Raw genomic sequence first — 18,045 nt, 5'->3', positions numbered from 1 at the left:
GTGCCACCCTATCCCTTCTTTCCTATTTGGTTTAGGTATTCAAACATCTTTTCTCTTAAGCTGCTATTCAATGATGATCTGTCATAGATGTCCATTATGAAGCTGATTTCACTTTCGCTGTCATCAAAATTGTGAAGGACTCTTTCGTCCACACTGAAGTCTCTTCTATCAAGCCTCTGTCTAGATTCATTCGCAGAGGACTTCCTCTCTCTGGCGTAGTTATTGGACTCGATTTCTGACTCCATAGAAACATCGTCTGGGCCATGATGCTTTTTACTGTCATGATATATCCTATTTCTGTATTTTTCGAGTATTTCGGCCTTCCGGGTAGATGCATCAGTTGTTTTGGAGGATCTTCCATCGCTTTCAATCTCTTCTCTGTAAAGGCCCTCCCCAGGAACCCTTCTGCTCTTTCTCGTCTCCTTCTTTTCGTATCTCATAGTGCTTCTCTTTCTTTCCTTGGACTTGCTTCGAAGCTCCGTTTCCCCAGATGTACCTTCGTACTCACCGATCCAGGACTCGTTGCTGTCCGTTATACTATTGGATTTCGACCTCTGTCGCTTTTTTTCGTTGATCCTTAGTTCGGAGACTGTGCCAGAACCTGCCTTTCGAGTCTGCCCAGACACCTTTCCTCTATTTCCCTTCATCTTCCGAGGGCTGTTTCTTGCAGACGCCTCGTCGAACCTGTCACTGTCTGGAAGAGAATTAGAATCGTCCTCGCTTCCAACAGTCTCGTAGCTCCTTAGATATGTACTTCTTATGACCTTCTCCTCATTCCTGCTTCCGCATGGAACCACACTCCATAATCTTCCCATACAAAAAACCATGCCTCAGATATGCAGATTAGAACTGCTGCTTTTGTATTTGCCGAGGACCAATAAGGCATGCACTCACCAGCAAATGGGCCCAGATCTTTGTAGACAAGGGGAGACAAATCAGATGAGCTTGTTCTCGGCTAAAGCATTTAATTCTGCTATCAAAGAGTGTAAAAAGCTATGTAGGGATGAGATCCGCTATAAGTCCTGGAGCCTTTTGTCACCTGCTCATCATTGTACACATTCCATGTTCCCGATCTCTTGGCCTCTGCAAAGTAGTGTCCCCCGTTAAGAGTTCCATTTTGGCAAACAACGCCAAGAAGACTATACTTTCTATTATTGAAGAGTAGTGTGTCATTGACCTCGACACTTGCTGTATTCTTCCACCCCTGTGGATGGAATCTCGATATATGCACTATCAGGACATCTGGATGCACAAGAACCTCCATCCTCTTTCTGGAGCTTTCCTTCCTTCCGCATTTGTCGCATCTCCAGGCATCCTTTCCCTCAAGCTTCACTTCTTCGTAATACCGATCTATCCCCAGCTGGACTGTCTCGTAGGGCTCAACAAGGATGGTACTATTCATGGCAATCGTCACAGAGGAGTAGTTGCATGCCTCACATGTCAACACCTGCTTATCCATCGAAAACAACGTTTTTGCGACCAGGCTATGCTTTCGGACTTCCTCAAACTCATCTTTCGACTCAAGCCTGCTTTTGTTCCCATCAGACTCATTATGCAGCAAATCGATAAACTGGATGAGGAACTCATGTGAGTCCTGCTGCATTCCATTGAACAGCTTTATCCTTCCACTGAGCTTGTCGATAAAGCTCTTTGGGTCATGGCATCCCGGGGTCTCGTACTCTGCTATGAATTGTTTGAATGCATTGGATATTGGCTTATCCCTTGGAAAGTCCGTATTCTTGTAGAAGGTGTTGAGCTCTCCGATCGACAAAATACATTGCATGGCAGAATTGAAGAAACAGGTGTTCCCCTTGTTCCTTAATCCATTTGGAGGGAGGTTGTCCTTCCTCTTCTGTACTACCATTTCAAGGGCCTGGATTTCCAAGTTAAAATCCCTGGATGGTGCCCGGCCATTTACAGCAAACCTAGAAAAGTCCGCAAGGCTGAGATGATCCACAGTCACTCAGCCTTATTAGTAGGGCAGCAAACGGGATGGATGGATCAATCTGAGGAACGTTTCAAGCGCAGCCCCGTGACCCATTGGTAGATCCAAAACATTGTAAGAGCAAGAAAAACTATTTAAGTTGCGATTTTCATAGTCTCAAGACTATGAAGTTTAGTACACTCAAGCTGGCCACCTGTTACCTTTATAAGGTTGCTGCCGAGGCAAAGGTTGCCGGGAAGGAGGAGTTTGTAGGGGACAGCGACAGTAACTATCAGAACGAGTATCTGGTTACTAGGACTACAGGCAAGGATACTTTTACTCCAGAAATGACTAGAAAAATGGTACTCGAAAACGGCCTGGCCATTGTGCGCGAAACAACAACCTATGTCAATCCTTACGAAGTTAAATTTGTCCCGGGGCCTGTTCTTGAGAGTTTGGATAAGGTGGCATTTGCGTCTGAAAGGTTTGGCGCCCCGAACAAATTCATTCCAAAGCCCGACTTCTCCTACATGGAGGGATACAATAAGATGGCAAAAAAGACAGGCAGTAGTAATGCCAGGACACCTGATGAAGGCAAGAAGGCAAAAAACGCCCCAGAGGAGGAGAAGGTAAAGACAAGCGGCAGTGAGGATGCTAAAGGAGAGGAGTCTGCAGTAGAGGGGAAAGAGCCCGAGCAGGGAGAAAACGATGTGGAGGTTGCTAATCCGACAAAATCATCTGAGAAGGCTGGATTTTTCCCCAACGGGTCCTTCGCAAGACCATCATTCGGAAAGTACTCGTCTCTGGCTTAAATCATGGTGCTATTAAATTCCTGTTTAATCATCAATCCTACCATAACCTGCAACCCCATCATTCTTCCATCACCGAATTCCCATGCCACGGACATTGTCTTTCTTTATCCCGAGCTCGATTTAGGCTGTAAAAGGGATGGGCCTTGGGAATGAGCCACAGGAAGTTCAGGAAAACGATCGTCTCTGTAGAGCTCATAAAGTTCATGTGCCACGACCATCTGCTTATCAGCTTGAGGAAGCCTCTGACAATAGTGTCAGGATGCAATGGATCTGGGAAAAGCGCAATAATGGTGGCGATTGGATTGGTTTTTGGACAGCGAGCGTCTCATCTTGAGCGCGGGAGCAGTTTCAAGGATCTGATAAAGAGTAAAGAGTCGAATGCAGCAGTAAGGATTGTGCTGGAAAACCACAGAGGGTTCAGGAAGGAGTTTTTCGGGGAAACGATCATCATTGAGAAGAGGATTGGAATGAAGTCAGCAACAACCAGCATTATGAATGGAGAAAGGAGGGTTTGGTCCACGAGGAGGGAGGATTTGGAGACGGTTTTGGAGTTCTTTGCATTGAGATTTGAGAATCCACTGAACTTTCTCACACAGGAACAGGCCAAGAGATTTCTGAGCACAATGGATCCTGAGATGCTCTATGAGCTGTTTATGCAGGGGACAGAGATAGCTGAAATATGCAGACTGAATAGCGAGTCCATGAGTAATGTAGAGGCGATGAGAAGAAGAATAAGTCTTGTTGCAGAGGAGCTGGATGGTATTGAGAAGCGAATCAAGGACGAGGAGGGCGTTCTGGATGCCATCAACAATGCCAAGGACATGGAGAAGACGATTCTCTGTCTGGAGGATGAAATGGTATGGGCAAGGGTGAATGAGAAGAGGATGCAGATGGAGAAGTGCTTTGAAAGATTCCGAGACAAGCAGGAGGAAATGGACAAGTACAGCGAAAGGCTGGAGGAGCTATCTCAAGCGATCGGGGAAGCTCGGAAAAGGATGAATAGCATTGAGGCTGAGGAAGGAGAAAGGAAGAGAAACGGAGATAGAAGAAGTGAGGAGATTGATGGGATGATCAGCAGGCTAAGGATGAGGCGCAGAGAAATATGTAACGATAGCGAGGAGCTGAAGGAGGCAAGAGACTTCAAGAAAAAAATTGTTTCTGATTTTGAGAAGCAGGACGGAACTGTGAAAAGCCTGCTTCCTCAACTTGAAGACAAGCACAAGAGAATTGCTTCTGAAGTGGAGACTCTTCAAGGGGTGCTTGAAAGGCTTGGGGATGAAAGCAGAGAATGTAGAGAGAAAGCGAAGGTGGAGGAGGAAGCGGCTTCTGAGCGAGAGGGTCGGATTCTTCATCTTAGGAAGCAGATTGAGTTTTACTCCAAGAATGATCAGAACAGCTTTTTTGGACCTAGCTTTCCTGCTGCAATGGATGAGATTTCGAGAACCAAATTTAACGGGGAGGTTGTCGGGCCCATTGCATTCGAGGTAAAGGTCAAGGAAGAGAGATGGAGCAAGGCCATCAGCATTGTACTGAACAACTCGCTGTCCACCTTTATTGTAACGAATAGAGTAGACAAGGATGCTCTACTCAGGATCTTTAGAAGACACAAGGTCGATTTCCCGATTTCGACGCTCTCAAGCAGGGTTCCTGAAGTCATAAAGTACAAGGCAAATCCGAGGTACACAAGTGTGCTTGATGCCCTAGAGGTGAAGAACCCGTTTGTCATGAACTATCTAATAATAACAACATCTATTGAACAGACGATCTTGGTCGAGAGTAGAAAGGAAGCATACGAGATAATAAGATCAAGGCCTGCGTTTGTAGAATGTGCATATACAAGGAATGGAGACAAGATAAGGCTCGTTGGAGGGAGCATGTCTGATTTTGTTACAAGGGGCGTGGACAGGTTCTACTTTGAGAATGCCCACGAGAAGCTGGAAAGATGCCGTGCTGAGATGAAAAGGCTTGCGGAGGAGAGGGTTGAGAGGAGGTGGGAAAGAAGGCTGAAGGAAATAAAGAATGAAATGGACAAGGTGAGTGAAGATATAGAATCTCGGAACAGGATGCAGAAGGCATTGAGGGTTGAGATGGATCATGAAAGACACATACACGATACACAGATGGAGATTATGAAGAATGACGATCTTTATGAAGAAATAAGGAGCCTTACGCACCAGATTTCCCTGCTAGAGAAAAAGCAGAGCGAGATCAGTGAAGAGATTGAGGTTTTGGAACGGGAGAAAAAAGAGATCAGGGAATACAAGGGGGCTGGCACCGGCAGGCTAAGGCAAGAGATCTCTAGAAACACTGCAGAGGCCTCTGAGGTTAGGAGAAGAATAGACATGTGGCGGACGGATATCCTCAAGCTGAAGGAAGAGCATCAGAAACAGGTTGAACTCTACAACTCTGAAAAGTCATTGGCTCTGGAGAGCGGGAAGAAAGAAATGGAGGCGAGAGCAGAAGATGAAATAAAAAGGGAGATAGCTTATATAAAGGCACAGGCGGAGATGTGCAGGGGAATTGGTGACGAGGAGAAAGCTCTAGGTACATTGGAGCATCTGAAGAGGATGAGGAGAGGAAAGGAGGATCTTCTCCGTGAATACGACGAGAAGATAAGAACTGCACTGGAGGGCATTGAGTCGAGAATAGTCAAAAGAGATTCCATGAGAAATGAGATTGCTAGAAGGGCTGCTGAGGAGTTTTCCAGGTTGACGAAGGCCAGGGGATACGAGGGAGCCCTGGAGTTCGACCATCAGAAGAAGAGGCTGGATGTCCAGCTAAGGGTCCACGGACAGTCTGAGGTGGGGTCCAGAAGCATGTTGTCCGGGGGAGAGAGGTCTTTTGCTAGTGTCTCACTACTTTTGTCTCTGTGGCCTTCTCTTTCATGCCCCATCAAGGTCCTCGACGAATTCGATGTGTTCATGGACAATCTAAATAGGAAGCATGCAATAAGACAGCTCTTGGGCTTTTTCAAAGAGAATGGGTTTCAAGGTATCCTAATAACTCCCTTGAGCATAGAGGATCTTTTTGAGGACTTTTGCGATGTTGTTGTGTTGGATAAGGCTGGTAGAGACGAGCACATAGAAAGATGACAATAAACAGAAATGTATTAAAAGCTGAAGTAGATGTTATCGCCTGCCTTATAGATAAGCATCCAAAGACACTCCCTTCTTTTTCTGTAGGACTTGAGATGCTTGGCCAGGTCCCTATAACTGCAAGCTGCTATGTTTAAGTGTCCTCTATCGTGCTTTAAGAGATCAGAGGCACACTTCTTCTCTATTATTGCCTGGATCTTCAGCTTTGGACATCCCGGGTCTGTCACCCTGAGCATGTACTGTATTTTTACTGAAAGAAGCTCGAGACAAGTGACTGCATCCACCCTTGAGTCGTGTGTTTCCACGTGGATATCTTTGGCAAGGTACGTCCTTGCCAGCTGTGCAAGGGATATCTTTCTTCCCAGAGGACTTAGGAATAGATGGGCCGTATCTATGATTTTATCATGATACAGCCTCAGTGAACTCAGGTCGTTCTCAATCCCATGCCCTATAATTACTGTGTTGGTTCCAATGAAGTTAAGAACCTCATTTCTAACAATCTCAATGTCAATACCCCTGTCAACCACCTCCTTTGTCAGTCCGCTATATTTGGTCAGATAGTCCACCACAGGCTCTTTTGGCTTGATTATCTTATCGTAGATGACCTCTCCGTTGCAATCAACCATTGTAACCCTTCCGGGCTCCTTTCCCATCTTTGTCCTGACTTTTTCTACATCCAGTGCGACTATGTCATGCAATGCAGACACATGTGCTCTTCTGTATTTGCTTACGTCGATTTCTGGCTGAGGACTTTTGCTGTCTACAAATATTCCCGAGCGGTATACATCTTCGAACCTCACCATAGGGATGAGCGGCAGGTTATCCATCCTAACATACTCAAGGGATGGGATGATGCCGTCATATCCTCCGTCCCTCAAGATGCACTCGACTATGTCATCAAGAGACAGCTGCTCGTTTACAAGCGCGGTGTGTCTCGCCTTGAGCTTGCCCAGGAGCCTCGAAATGTTTTCTGAGGTTTCTTCGAGTTTGACCATGTTGATTGTGTCCGGGCGGTCGGTTGCTCTCAGGGGAAGGAAGGAAGGCCTTTTAGACAGGTTAAATGCCCAACACAGAATCCTCTGGATGTCATACACCGTCAGCCTCTTAAGCTCTCTGACATTTGCCATTCGCAAGGAGTATGCAGGGCGAGTGGAATTTCAAGCGCAAGACTCGATGCCCAATAGCGTTTGGTAGCGCTCTGATTCATTATCTCAAAGTCAACCAATCCATAACAATAATCACTGCCAATAAGGCCCTGGATGGAATCAATATCAACACGGAAGCGCGAGCATTCCCAACACACGGAGTCGAAGGGAACTCTTAGGCTGTATGAGCAACTGGTGGTCCTGCTCCGGACAAGAAACGAGGTGAAGTTTCTATGCAACCGTGTGTCCTTGTCACTGAGGGCATGCATAGTGGTTGAGCTTGCTCTTTGCGGAGCAATAGGGCTGAAAGAGGGCAGAGTCGTGGGCAAGGACAATATGCTGAGTAATCCACTTTTGGTAGAGGCAATGAACAAAATTTACCAGGTCCAGCTGCCACCTGGCGAGCTTATGTACAGGCTCAACGGAGAAAAAAGGGGAGGGAGTATTCACATGAGAAATGTCAGGCTGAGGGTTTACAAAGACTTAGAAGAAAGACGCATATGCAAGGTTGAGAACAGAAACTTGATATTCAACAGGATCACCATGAGTGATTACAGCATAAGAATAGAATTGATAAACTACATAAAGGAATACTTAACCTGCAGCAGAGAGATAGACTACAGGGCAGAGACCCTTATTGTGTGCCTTCTATTTTGCTCTGCAATGGACAGCATACTCATTTGCATGACAGAAAAGGAGGCGACCACGTCCAGTGCCCACATATGCAGGATCAAGGAGAGGTACAAGGCCAAGGACGCCCATGGGTCTGGGAGTGAGGCGATTATAAGCTCTGTGCTTGGGGCTCTGCTAAACTCCTGAGAAACAAGTTCTATAAACATTTCGATTGGGACCCTGTGATGGTGGAGTACTGGACTTTGGACAGGTTTGAAATAGGAAGATTGCTTGGGCGTGGAAAGTTCGGGCAGGTATGGCTTGCAAGAGAGAGGGAAAAGGGGTTTATAGTTGCGTTGAAGATTATTCCAATCAAGGAAATCCAGACGGTGGAGACGGCAAGGCAGATCCGCAGAGAGATTGAGATACACTCCAACCTGAAGCATCCCAACATTCTGAGGATGTATGGTCATTTCCACGACAAGGACAATATATATCTGATACTGGAATATGCAGGGAAGGGCGAGTTCTTTAAGTTCCTTAGCGACCGGGGAGGCAAGTTCGGGGAGAAAGAGACATCTCTATACATAAGACAGGTGATGCTGGCGCTGACATACATGAAGGAGTGTAATGTGATACACAGAGACATAAAGCCAGAGAATCTGCTGCTTGGGTCAGACAACCAGCTCAAGATAGCAGATTTTGGATGGGCGGTTTATAATGCTGACAAGAGGCGGATGACCTTCTGTGGTACAATGGAGTATCTTGCCCCAGAGATGGTTAACAACGATATACACGACTCAGGGATAGACCTGTGGTGCCTGGGGATCCTAACGTATGAGTTTCTCATGGGAAAAACTCCGTTTGAAAGTAAGAACAGGAACATGAGGGAGGCCTATAAGAAAATCAACTCACTGAAGTATACCATTCCAGAGACGATTAGCTCCAACGCTTCAGACTTCATTTCCAGACTTCTTGTGTTGAGTCCTGGCGACAGAATGGAACTTACAGAGGCTCTAAATCATCCGTTTATTGTAAAGCACCACGGGAGGTCCAGTGATTAGATCGTGTTAAATAAAATTGCATGCCTTAGCTGCGCACTCTACTCTAGCATTTCTCCGACAGCAGCCTCCAAGTCTCCCGCACTTCCTTCCCAGGTGCCTATCACGACTGTCTTGATAGCGCAGGTCGTGCCAGCTACAATCTTGATGAGGGACTTTGGAACTTTGAGCATCTTACTAATAAATTCTACCAGCTCCTTGTTGGCCTTGTTATCTGCTGGCGGTGCACTTATCTAAAATTAACACAATCACCTTACATTTACAACAACCTCGGTATCTGTTACCTCTCTTATCGAGGTATTCCTGGCATTGGGCTTGGCCCTAACAGTTAGCTTAAGCTTCTTGTCTTGAATATGGTACCAAGGCATTCCTGGGTTGTTTGCCCAAGAAATTAATAGCCCCAGCCCTCGGAAGACGGCTAGTGAAGGCCATAAATGACCACGGAGGCGCCATTCAGATACTTCAGCCTGAATCCGTCTCGGAATCTAGAAATCAGTTCCCCAAGACTCTCGCATCCACTCGTCAGGCTTCCTATGATCCTGGCACTAAAGCTGTCTATGTCCTTGTCTGTGACTTCCCACAGACATCCAACTACCATCGAGTTCCTCCTAAGATGCTTTAGAATTGCTCCATTTCTCTTGTAGTTCTCCATGCACAGGAGCTTGACGCTGCTGCATCCAAATAAAAGCATTGTCTTCCCTTCTCCGGAAACCTTCAGATACTTTAACCCACTCCCATGCCCGAAATAGAGCAGGACGTCACAGCCATCAGCCTTCTTGCACTCCAGGTCTGACGGAGGCCTTCCAGTGACACCGTTCGTTATTCCAGAGGACTCGAGGAAACCTGCCATCCTCTCCTGGGTTTTGGGAAGATTGTTTTCAGGATCCAACAGATAGAAGAAAGACCTTCCAGAGGCTCCAGATCCCGAGGCATTCTCAAGATACTCCAGTGAAGGCACTCTGTACACCGCTTTATTTCTAAAAACAGGCATCGATTCGAACGGAAACTCTGTTGTTGTTTCGTCCAGGACTAGAATGACACTTTTGCCAACCGACAGCCCATTGAACTTGCTGCCGATATCAGACAGTACTTTTCCCAGCTCTGCATCCAGCTCTATCCTCTGCATCCACCACCTTGCCCTGTCCATACCAGTAACCGCGTTCTCCTTGAGAATGTCTCTGGACCTGGCAAGTATTCTGTTCATCCGTGTCTTGGCACCTCTAAAGTCCTTATCAACCCTTATAAATCCCTTGAAGTCGTTGATGTACAGGCTTCCGTCTATGCAGTAGAGAGACATGACTGTGTATCTTCCGAGGCGCCTCAGTATTCTCTGTATGTCTCTGCAAAGTGTAGAGGGCCTAAGTATCGCAAACCTCTCAAGAGTCCTGATCTCTCGGAGGTTGCTCATCTCATCTTTGAGCGCAAGGTTTGTAAAAACCCTGTTGCTAACCACCTTCTGCTCGTTTACTGCAACATGGCGAGGATCAATCATCTCCCGTAGATCCAGCCTGATGTTTGGGGAAGGCCCGTGCACGCCCCCTATCCTCTCTACCACAAGCTTGCAATTAAGAAAATGCTGGGCAACAAAATCCAGGCGGCACTTGCACGATAGCTCTACCCCTCTATTCAGATAAAACACAGACTCAAAGTACTCTCCACAGAACATGTGGGACATGGAAAGAAGATCGTACACACAAAGCTGAATTTCGTGTATGGATGCCATTCCCATTCCTCTAATGATCTCCAGAACCATCCTGAGTTTTTCTTTAGCAGCCTCGTACTCCTGGCACACCACCTTTGTATAACCCTCCATAAATGCCCGTTCAAAGGATGTAGACCTTTTTATGAGCTCTCTCATCAACTCCAAATCATATTCTCTGTTTCTGCACATCCGAAAGCATATGTCCTTTAGCAAGCCCAGGTCCCCCAGAAGCTTCTCTTTTGATGCCCCACCAAGCATACTGGAGTTCTCGGTAAATCCATTCCAACAACAAACCTCGTCAAAATACTCAATATTAAAACTCCTTCTTAAATCAAGATAAGGCACCCCAATATCCTCAGGAATGTTGTAGAAGTAAGATACCAAGGGATAGTTTTCTCTTACATACTCCACCTCGTCTCTTGTGAGGACGTGCGTGATATTCTTCTTCTCCACACTTACTGCGGCTTCCCTTCGCCTGGAGTCCAGGAGTCTCTCAATCTTCTCCTCCAGCAGGCAAGATCCAACACATCCGGCCAGCAAGGAAGCAAACATCCTTTTTGCCTTGGCCTTGAGTCTGGGGCCGACTCTTTCCACAATACTCCAAGCCTCTTTTTTGTACTCTCCATACTCTTTGTATCTTATCATGAGATATCCAACAATTATCTCGTCCAATGAGGAATCATTGTAGTCTGAGAAGCCCATGGATTCATCAATGGAATGCACATCCCTATCCAGCATCCTCCCAAGATGAAGCTTGATTCTTCTTTCAATCTCGTTGTAGATCTCTCTGACAAACACCTTGCTGCACAGACTCACAAGAGCTTTATCTAGCGAATACCTTGGAATCCCAAGCATAGGCTCGTATATGTACAGACACTTGACTATTTCCAGTCCAAAGAGCCCCAGGCTGCGAGTGGGGGCTTTCAGTATGCTGTTAACCATTCTTATGGCCTCTGTTCCCCTCCTTGTGGATGTGGCCCTGCAAGGACATCCTTTGCCTTTAAATCTGATTTTTTCGAGAAACTCTTCCTGGTGCTCCGTGAGCATTGTGCGAGGCTGAAGGCCCGGAATTTTTTCATGTCCATAGAAAGTCTGCTGCTGCCTATCCCAGGATGGTGGTTGTAAATGACGAGAAGCTCCTCAGGATTATGGAAGAAATGCTTACCCTCAAGAGAAGCGAGCTCAGAAGACTTGAGGCAGCATACAAAGGCGTGATAGAGTACGATAAGTGGGTTGTTCCAAAGGAAGGAATTAAAGGCAGTAGGTTCGACAGCACGTTACTCAATAAGGTGTATATAGGCAATATTGTGGCCCCAAGAGACTCGGTCCAAGACCTTCTAAGCGTCTTTGGCCCAGTCTCCGTGACATGCATAGGTAACAAGGAATGTGCATTTGCAGACTTTGACAACCCGCATGCTGCCTATCTATGCATGAGGGAAATCGACGGAATGGTATTTGAGGGAAGAGCTTTGAAGGTCGGAAGAACCTCCACATTTCCGTCAGAGATTCCAAAAGAGCTCAGGCCTCCGGACGAATCTATTGTTTACATATCAAACATAGACCTGAATATTGAGGAAGAACAGCTTGAGGATATCTTCAAGAAGATGGGGGAGATTAAGGGTGTAAGACTTGTCTATGAATCATCGTTCATGCACAAGGGCTATGGATATGTGCAGTTCTCGAGATGCATCGACGCAAAAAAGGCCCTAGGATATAGTAACAAGATCAGCTTCTGTGGAAGGAGAATGAGAATAGGGCCCAGCGTGGTCAAGATGGAGCTGCCCGAAAGAAGTTACTTCGCGATTCCCAGGGAAGTTTTTGAGATAAAGAAGAGGATCGAAAGCGCTATATTTGGGACGGGAAAAATGGTTGTTTTAAGGAACTTAATAGGTGTAGACGATGCCGACGATGACTTTGACCAGGAGATGGAGAACGAGATGAAGAAGTATGGAGATGTTGTCAAGTTCGGGGTGTCCAAGGAAGGAGAGGTTGTCGTGTACTGCTTATATTCTACAGAGGATGAGGCCAAGCATTCGTTTAGCATCCTTAACGGACGATTTTTCGGGGGAAGAAGGATCCGTGCGGAAATGTCATGGGGAGAGTTTCCCCTGTAAGAATCCGTGGAGGCCTTTTCTGCTGCCATGCGTAAAGCCACCATGTATCTTAGGCGCCAAATGCCTCTGTATGATTCTTTTGTTATGCTTGGTGGCTCTCCCTTTCTGGAAAATTTGTTGGTTTCTGGAGTTTTCGAGACAATGGGAAAAATAAATGGGGCCTCGCAAGGCCCAACCCCGGATGGCTCGGAGGAACGGGAACAACAACTTTCTGAATATCATGAGGTCCATGCTGAGCTTCTTAGACACAAGGATTGAATCGTCTGATATTGATGCAAGCAACACTCCGGGAGGAGTTTTTATGAACAGGCTAAGGAGTAGACTGGTTGACTTGATAAGTGGCAGGATAGGAGATGGAGATGACGGAAGAGAGGATGATGAGACAAGGGCGCCACCTCCTGGTAGAGACTTGAGGGGGCGTGGCAGGAAAGTCCGTGGCAGTGCTCGGCAAGAGGTGCCCAGCGTTGAAGAGCGGAATCTGGTTGATAGATGTAATAGAATGATGAATGAAACAGAAGAGAGGCCAACGAGAGAGAGACGTCGTACCCGAGCTGTTTCGAGAGGTAGTGAGAGAAACGGAGAAACTGAAAGGCCCAGGTCTGAGGGTGTGGAAGATCCTGTTACGCTGACGACGTCCATTGTTGTGACAGGAGATGGGCTTGGGAATACCCAAGCTCCGTCACAAAGTGCAGAAGCGCAGGATGAGACAGGACCAAGAAGCTCGAGAACTGTAGGTAGTAGAGGATTTCGTGTTGTTTTTCCGCGCATTCCCTCTCAGGAGCTCCGATTTTTATTCCTCACCCCCCAGAGTGAGGGGTCGAGGGGAAATATCATATACGAGATACAGATCAATTTTGACGTGTTTGAAGCCTCGTCGGAGGCTCCTACGACTGCTACTAAGGAGTCTCTGAAGAAAAGCAGTATTGTGAGGGCTGTGGAGGCAGACAAGGGGTGTGAGTGTGCTATATGCATGTCGAACTTTATAAAGAACCAGAGGCTGAGGGTATTGCCATGCGACCACAGGTTCCATGTTGGATGTGTCGACAAGTGGCTGCTTGGACATTCTAATAAGTGTCCTGTCTGCAGAACAGCCATTTAACGGATAGTGCGGCAAGGTTGGGTGTACACTAGAATTAATGGTTAGGATGAAATAAATAAGTTCTCTTTGATTTTTAACTCATTTTGGTTTGGTCCTTGGACATGAACAAAAAAGAGAGTAGCAAGCTTCAATTTGACAAGAGATGCATTGAAATGGTGAGACATGTGCTTGAAGGAAGATCGACTGTTAAGCAGGAGGTTTACAAGATGAAGGATCCCAAGATGTATCACAAGCTAGTTCACATGGTTGTTGAAAACCACGATCTGCTACTTGACCTCATAAAGAGATGCAAGTACATGGAAGACGACCGGGAGCTGGGAGTGATAAGGTGCTTCCAGATATTAGACAGGCGGATTAGAAACACAAGGATGCGTAGGAAATTCATGAAGGCTCTTGGCGGAAGGAAGCTGAAACTAACCAAGGCGACTGTATTTGTAAGGATTAATACACTGAGGGGCGGAACAGAGGAGGATATAGGGTTTCTGGACTACGAGAAGTCATGTGTCGATGGCGTATATAAGATCCTGGATTCCAAGAACATTGTCTTTTCCGAAGGATATAAGAACGGGAAGTTTGTGATACAGAACATCTCATCCTGTCTCCCTGCACACATACTAGATCCGGAGGAAGGGTCTAGGGTCATAGACACATGCTCTGCGCCTGGGAACAAGACGTCGCAGCTTGCGATGATCATGAGGAATACTGGGAAGATATATGCCTTTGAAAGAAGCAAAAACAGGGCAGAGACTCTCAGAGCTCAGCTTTTCAAGCTGGGCGTTAGCAACACAGAGGTTGTGGAGGACGACTTCATGAATGCAAATCCAGAGGACTTTGAAGGTATCCGGTACATCCTGTGTGACCCAAGCTGCTCTGGGTCTGGAATGCATCTGGGTTACAAAATGGATAAGGAGAGAATAGAAGGCCTTAAGTCGTTTCAGATAGAAATTGTTAGGCATGCTCTTCGATTCAGGCCGGAGAAGCTTGTGTACTCGGTGTGCTCTGACCATAGGGAAGAGGGCGAAGAGGTGGTGGAGGAAATCCTGAGGAGTTCTGAATATGAACTAGAAAACATAAGCATGTTTTGGAGCTCTGCGCATTCCTCCGGATTCTCGTTCAGCCAGGATGTGGTAAGATGCAGGAGAGATGAAAGCGGCGCCATAGGATTTTTCATAGCTCTCTTTGTAAGAAAGAAGTAGGGCCTTTCGGTTGACGGTTGCAATAACTACAGCTTCTTTTTAATCGCTCGAAGCATTGAGAACGAAATGATATCGCAGATATAGTAGAGATACTCGAAGAATGCCCGGATTCCAAGAAACTTGTAGAATGACAACGATTCACAAATGGCATATCCAGACCACATAACTAGCAATAAGTTGAGATTATGGAGTGCAAATATATCCTTTGCAGAGAATTCAGGCTCCTTCAAATGCTTTTTCTCTTTGCTCTTATCAAGATCTGTGCCGTCTTGTCGAGAAGTGAGCAGCGAAACAGCTTCAATCCTTGGGTAAATGAAGTAGAAGAAGACTATTCCAACAACTGGAAGAGTAATAAAGTTGTCTGAAAACGTAAAGAACACGCTGTAGTTGATCGACTGAAACAGTTTCTGTAGCCCTGAAGAAAAAAAGGCTATGTTTGTCAGTGAAAAGTAAGTATAGACATTCCTTCTTATGTCTAAGTTTCTAATGGTGTAGATGAGGTAGATGGACTCCATCGGCCTGAGCATCAGCGCCATTAAAGTGTCGACACCTGGAGATGACATGAGCAGGCTAAGTTTCCAGGATGTCCCATCTAATCTAGCCCCAAGAACATATCTAAGAAGAGAAACAAGAACTTGCGGATGCTTGTTAAGTATATCAAGGATGCTGTTCAGGAAAAACCTCGGCGCCGCTTCAAAGCGGATAGCGCTGTTTAGCACCCCGAACAGACACAGCTCAAGGATAAACAGGGGGTTTCCGTTGAACAAGGGCGGGAGTTTGATTCTCTCCACCACAAGGACATAGAAGAGATCGGAATTTGACGGAGGCCTTATCATCTGTATGAACATCACAATCCCAAGCAGATTCTTAGCTGAGGGGTTGGAAACAAGGAATAGAACTGCCCAGAACAGGTCTTCATGGATTATAGACATCACGGAGTGTGCAGTCATTATGAGCACAAACAGTAGCGAAAGATGGGCAGCCTTATCAAACGTCGAGCTGAGTATTCTAAATATCACGAGCAATGCTATTATCACCGAAAGTATTCCAGAAACTACCAGCCTGAAGTAGTCTCTTCCAGCGAATTTGCTCGAGATTTCCTCACTCAGGCTGTAGTTCAGCTTGATGTACTCAGGCTCTTCAAGACTATCTTCAAATGGAATACCAAGCACATCACATTTCTGCCTGTAGTAGATTTTGTATGCACTGGAATCATGGACAAGCTCGTGTATGAAGTTCCCACTGGACATTTTTGGAACAGGAATGCCCATGAAGTAGCAGAGTGTTGGGAGTATGTCGTCCTGATGGATAATGGAATAGGGCTCCTCGCTCTGTATTGCAAGAGGATCTTCTGCATATGTCCTTGAAATATACCTCTTCCGTAGATCCTGGATTTCCTTATCAACGAATGGGAGGTTAGCAAACCTTTGGTCCTTCGATATGAAAACGCCTACTGCAGACATTTCCAGCGTGGAAACGCCACCGTGGGCCCCGTTGTCGTCAACCCCATGATCACTGCATATTACAAACAACGTGTCCTCTGACATTTTCTTGTATATTTCATTTATGAGATTGTCGTATATTACTACTTGATGCTCCATCTCCCTGTGGTCTATGGTTTCGTGAATATGACCGTAGGAATCGAGATTTATCAGGTGTGCAATGATGACGTCGTAACTGTTTATGCTCTTCAGGATTTTTTCTATTACCTCGTCCTCTTGTCTTCTCAAGCCGTGCCTTCCGTACGGGTCCACCGTGTGGCAGGGTCCATTCCTGAGTTCTGGGAAATGGCTGACCCACTGAGAGTCCCCAAAGAATATACAAGACCTCCCGTCCTTGAGAAGCTGCCTTACCATGTTATCGTGGGCGATGGCAGACCCATTGAGATTGACCACGCTGGTTAGAAAGTTGCTGGGCGACCCTGTTGTCAGCCCGATAACTCTAGATCCGGTCTCTGTTGGAATTCCACTGACACTCAAGGCATGGAACTTCGTCTTAATTGATTGTAGATGTTTCATTTTGTTGAAAATGTACCCCCTTTTCGATGTCCTTATCGAAGAGTCAAATCTAAGCCCGTCGATCAGAAGGTACACAATTTTGTTGTACTTCCTAGATCCGACAGGCTCCACCGATGTGTCTTCGGGCAAGTTTACGGCCTTGAACAGTCCAGTGAGGAAAAAAAATATGTTAACCACACCGAGGAGACCGACAATCATCTATGATGGGTGAAGTCCACAGTCAATAATCCAGGATCTGCCCATTAAATTTTAAATCAAGTATTAATTTTGAAGTCTTGTAATTTGACCAGTCACGGGATTTAATTAAGATAGAATATAAATGGAAGCTTAAAAAAGCCATCCATGAGTTACATGGGATGCGAGGTCGAGTATAAAACAATCACAAATTAATGATCAGGATATATTAAATAAAAAATTCTGAATAAGTATAAAAGAAGGAACTACTGGTGATAGTAGAATTCAGCACATGAGGGATAGAAGCAATCCATATCCGCTACTTAAAAAGAGATGCGTGAAGGTGGCTGGCACAGGGAAGTTGGGGATTGGTATTGGGATAAAGGGCATGGAGCCTTCTGTTGGAGCTCAGGGTAAGCCTACACCATCCACTAGAGAAGTCAAAGGGAGAAGCGGTGCTGTAGATGGAACAAAGGATGAAAAGGTAGCTGGTCACTGCATACGGGGATGCAGCCGTCGGGTTGCACCAAGGGAGTATGATGGATTTCCAATGGATGCCTTTCTTGCATCTATATTTGGACAAGAGAAGGGGTCGAGACTTAACTTCGGCCTCATCAACTCTGTGATACTCCGGTTTCTCGACCACAAGAGTATTCAGTCTATTTTGCCTATAGAATCAATATTCAGACTTGCCAAAGGGCTGCCTCTGACCCTAATTTCGGGATATATTTATCTTGAGAAGTATGTCAAAAGGGTCAGGATTGTGTTTGGCGACTGCAAAAAACTAATCAAGTTTTTTCTTGTATGCTGTTTTATGGGGTCGAAGTTTATTTATGACACTCAGTCCCCAGACGATCTGCTTCTCAGGGAGATGGATGTCACAGCCAGGGAAGCTTTTTACATTGAAAGCTTGGTGCTATCTGTTATAGACTATGACGTCGAGATATCTAATAGTGACATCAGGAAGGTTATCCTCCGGAATAGGATCTTTCTAGGAGACAAAAGGCGTCTTAATGTGCAGTTCGATGAGGCCATTGGAAGGTGCTAATTTAATAAATCGTTCTTATTCCGAAAGCTCCCTGGACTTGCATTC

General features: G+C 45.9%; 14 protein-coding genes across 14 annotated transcripts; 8 read left to right on the top strand and 6 right to left on the bottom strand.

Moving 5' to 3' along the window:
• Positions 1–8: 8 nt before the first annotated feature.
• ECU07_0420 (uncharacterized protein) lies at positions 9–827 on the bottom strand (the record flags this gene model as incomplete). The annotated part of the gene is made up of 1 exon (NM_001041592.1): positions 9–827. One exon carries the CDS (start codon positions 825–827, stop codon positions 9–11), a length of 819 nt encoding a protein of 272 aa, NP_585970.1.
• Positions 828–976: 149 nt separating this feature from the next.
• ECU07_0410 (ubiquitin carboxyl terminal hydrolase) lies at positions 977–1,864 on the bottom strand (the record flags this gene model as incomplete). The annotated part of the gene is made up of 1 exon (NM_001041591.1): positions 977–1,864. The coding sequence occupies one exon, from the start codon at positions 1,862–1,864 to the stop codon at positions 977–979; it is 888 nt and encodes a 295-aa protein (NP_585969.1).
• A 245-nt stretch (positions 1,865–2,109) lies between these two features.
• ECU07_0400 (uncharacterized protein) lies at positions 2,110–2,736 on the top strand (the record flags this gene model as incomplete). The annotated part of the gene is made up of 1 exon (NM_001041590.1): positions 2,110–2,736. The coding sequence occupies one exon, from the start codon at positions 2,110–2,112 to the stop codon at positions 2,734–2,736; it is 627 nt and encodes a 208-aa protein (NP_585968.1).
• A 149-nt stretch (positions 2,737–2,885) lies between these two features.
• Positions 2,886–5,828, top strand: ECU07_0390 (uncharacterized protein; the record flags this gene model as incomplete). The annotated part of the gene is made up of 1 exon (NM_001041589.1): positions 2,886–5,828. The coding sequence occupies one exon, from the start codon at positions 2,886–2,888 to the stop codon at positions 5,826–5,828; it is 2,943 nt and encodes a 980-aa protein (NP_585967.1).
• Positions 5,829–5,845: 17 nt separating this feature from the next.
• On the bottom strand, positions 5,846–6,958 carry ECU07_0380 (uncharacterized protein; the record flags this gene model as incomplete). Its single annotated transcript, NM_001041588.1, has 1 exon — positions 5,846–6,958. One exon carries the CDS (start codon positions 6,956–6,958, stop codon positions 5,846–5,848), a length of 1,113 nt encoding a protein of 370 aa, NP_585966.1.
• A 132-nt stretch (positions 6,959–7,090) lies between these two features.
• ECU07_0370 (uncharacterized protein) lies at positions 7,091–7,795 on the top strand (the record flags this gene model as incomplete). The annotated part of the gene is made up of 1 exon (NM_001041587.1): positions 7,091–7,795. One exon carries the CDS (start codon positions 7,091–7,093, stop codon positions 7,793–7,795), a length of 705 nt encoding a protein of 234 aa, NP_585965.1.
• A 38-nt stretch (positions 7,796–7,833) lies between these two features.
• On the top strand, positions 7,834–8,652 carry ECU07_0360 (uncharacterized protein; the record flags this gene model as incomplete). The annotated part of the gene is made up of 1 exon (NM_001041586.1): positions 7,834–8,652. One exon carries the CDS (start codon positions 7,834–7,836, stop codon positions 8,650–8,652), a length of 819 nt encoding a protein of 272 aa, NP_585964.1.
• A 38-nt stretch (positions 8,653–8,690) lies between these two features.
• Positions 8,691–9,017, bottom strand: ECU07_0355 (uncharacterized protein; the record flags this gene model as incomplete). Its single annotated transcript, NM_001415174.1, has 2 exons — positions 8,691–8,882; positions 8,907–9,017. The coding sequence occupies 2 exons, from the start codon at positions 9,015–9,017 to the stop codon at positions 8,691–8,693; spliced, it is 303 nt and encodes a 100-aa protein (NP_001402508.1).
• A 50-nt stretch (positions 9,018–9,067) lies between these two features.
• On the bottom strand, positions 9,068–11,398 carry ECU07_0350 (uncharacterized protein; the record flags this gene model as incomplete). Its single annotated transcript, NM_001041585.1, has 1 exon — positions 9,068–11,398. One exon carries the CDS (start codon positions 11,396–11,398, stop codon positions 9,068–9,070), a length of 2,331 nt encoding a protein of 776 aa, NP_585963.1.
• Positions 11,399–11,463: 65 nt separating this feature from the next.
• Positions 11,464–12,465, top strand: ECU07_0340 (uncharacterized protein; the record flags this gene model as incomplete). The annotated part of the gene is made up of 1 exon (NM_001041584.1): positions 11,464–12,465. The coding sequence occupies one exon, from the start codon at positions 11,464–11,466 to the stop codon at positions 12,463–12,465; it is 1,002 nt and encodes a 333-aa protein (NP_585962.1).
• A 181-nt stretch (positions 12,466–12,646) lies between these two features.
• Positions 12,647–13,564, top strand: ECU07_0330 (RING-finger domain-containing ubiquitin ligase; the record flags this gene model as incomplete). The annotated part of the gene is made up of 1 exon (NM_001041583.2): positions 12,647–13,564. One exon carries the CDS (start codon positions 12,647–12,649, stop codon positions 13,562–13,564), a length of 918 nt encoding a protein of 305 aa, NP_585961.2.
• A 101-nt stretch (positions 13,565–13,665) lies between these two features.
• On the top strand, positions 13,666–14,760 carry ECU07_0320 (rRNA (cytosine-C5-)-methyltransferase RCM1; the record flags this gene model as incomplete). The annotated part of the gene is made up of 1 exon (NM_001041582.1): positions 13,666–14,760. The coding sequence occupies one exon, from the start codon at positions 13,666–13,668 to the stop codon at positions 14,758–14,760; it is 1,095 nt and encodes a 364-aa protein (NP_585960.1).
• Positions 14,761–14,786: 26 nt separating this feature from the next.
• Positions 14,787–16,976, bottom strand: ECU07_0310 (uncharacterized protein; the record flags this gene model as incomplete). Its single annotated transcript, NM_001041581.1, has 1 exon — positions 14,787–16,976. One exon carries the CDS (start codon positions 16,974–16,976, stop codon positions 14,787–14,789), a length of 2,190 nt encoding a protein of 729 aa, NP_585959.1.
• A 268-nt stretch (positions 16,977–17,244) lies between these two features.
• Positions 17,245–18,000, top strand: ECU07_0300 (uncharacterized protein; the record flags this gene model as incomplete). Its single annotated transcript, NM_001041580.1, has 1 exon — positions 17,245–18,000. One exon carries the CDS (start codon positions 17,245–17,247, stop codon positions 17,998–18,000), a length of 756 nt encoding a protein of 251 aa, NP_585958.1.
• Positions 18,001–18,045: the final 45 nt, after the last annotated feature.

The sequence above is a fragment of the Encephalitozoon cuniculi genome, chromosome VII (assembly GCF_000091225.2).
Source record: "Encephalitozoon cuniculi GB-M1 chromosome VII, complete sequence".
Lineage (NCBI taxonomy): Eukaryota > Fungi > Microsporidia > Unikaryonidae > Encephalitozoon > Encephalitozoon cuniculi.
The sequence above is the reverse complement of the archived record's forward strand: the minus strand, read 5'-3'. Positions and strand labels throughout refer to the sequence as shown.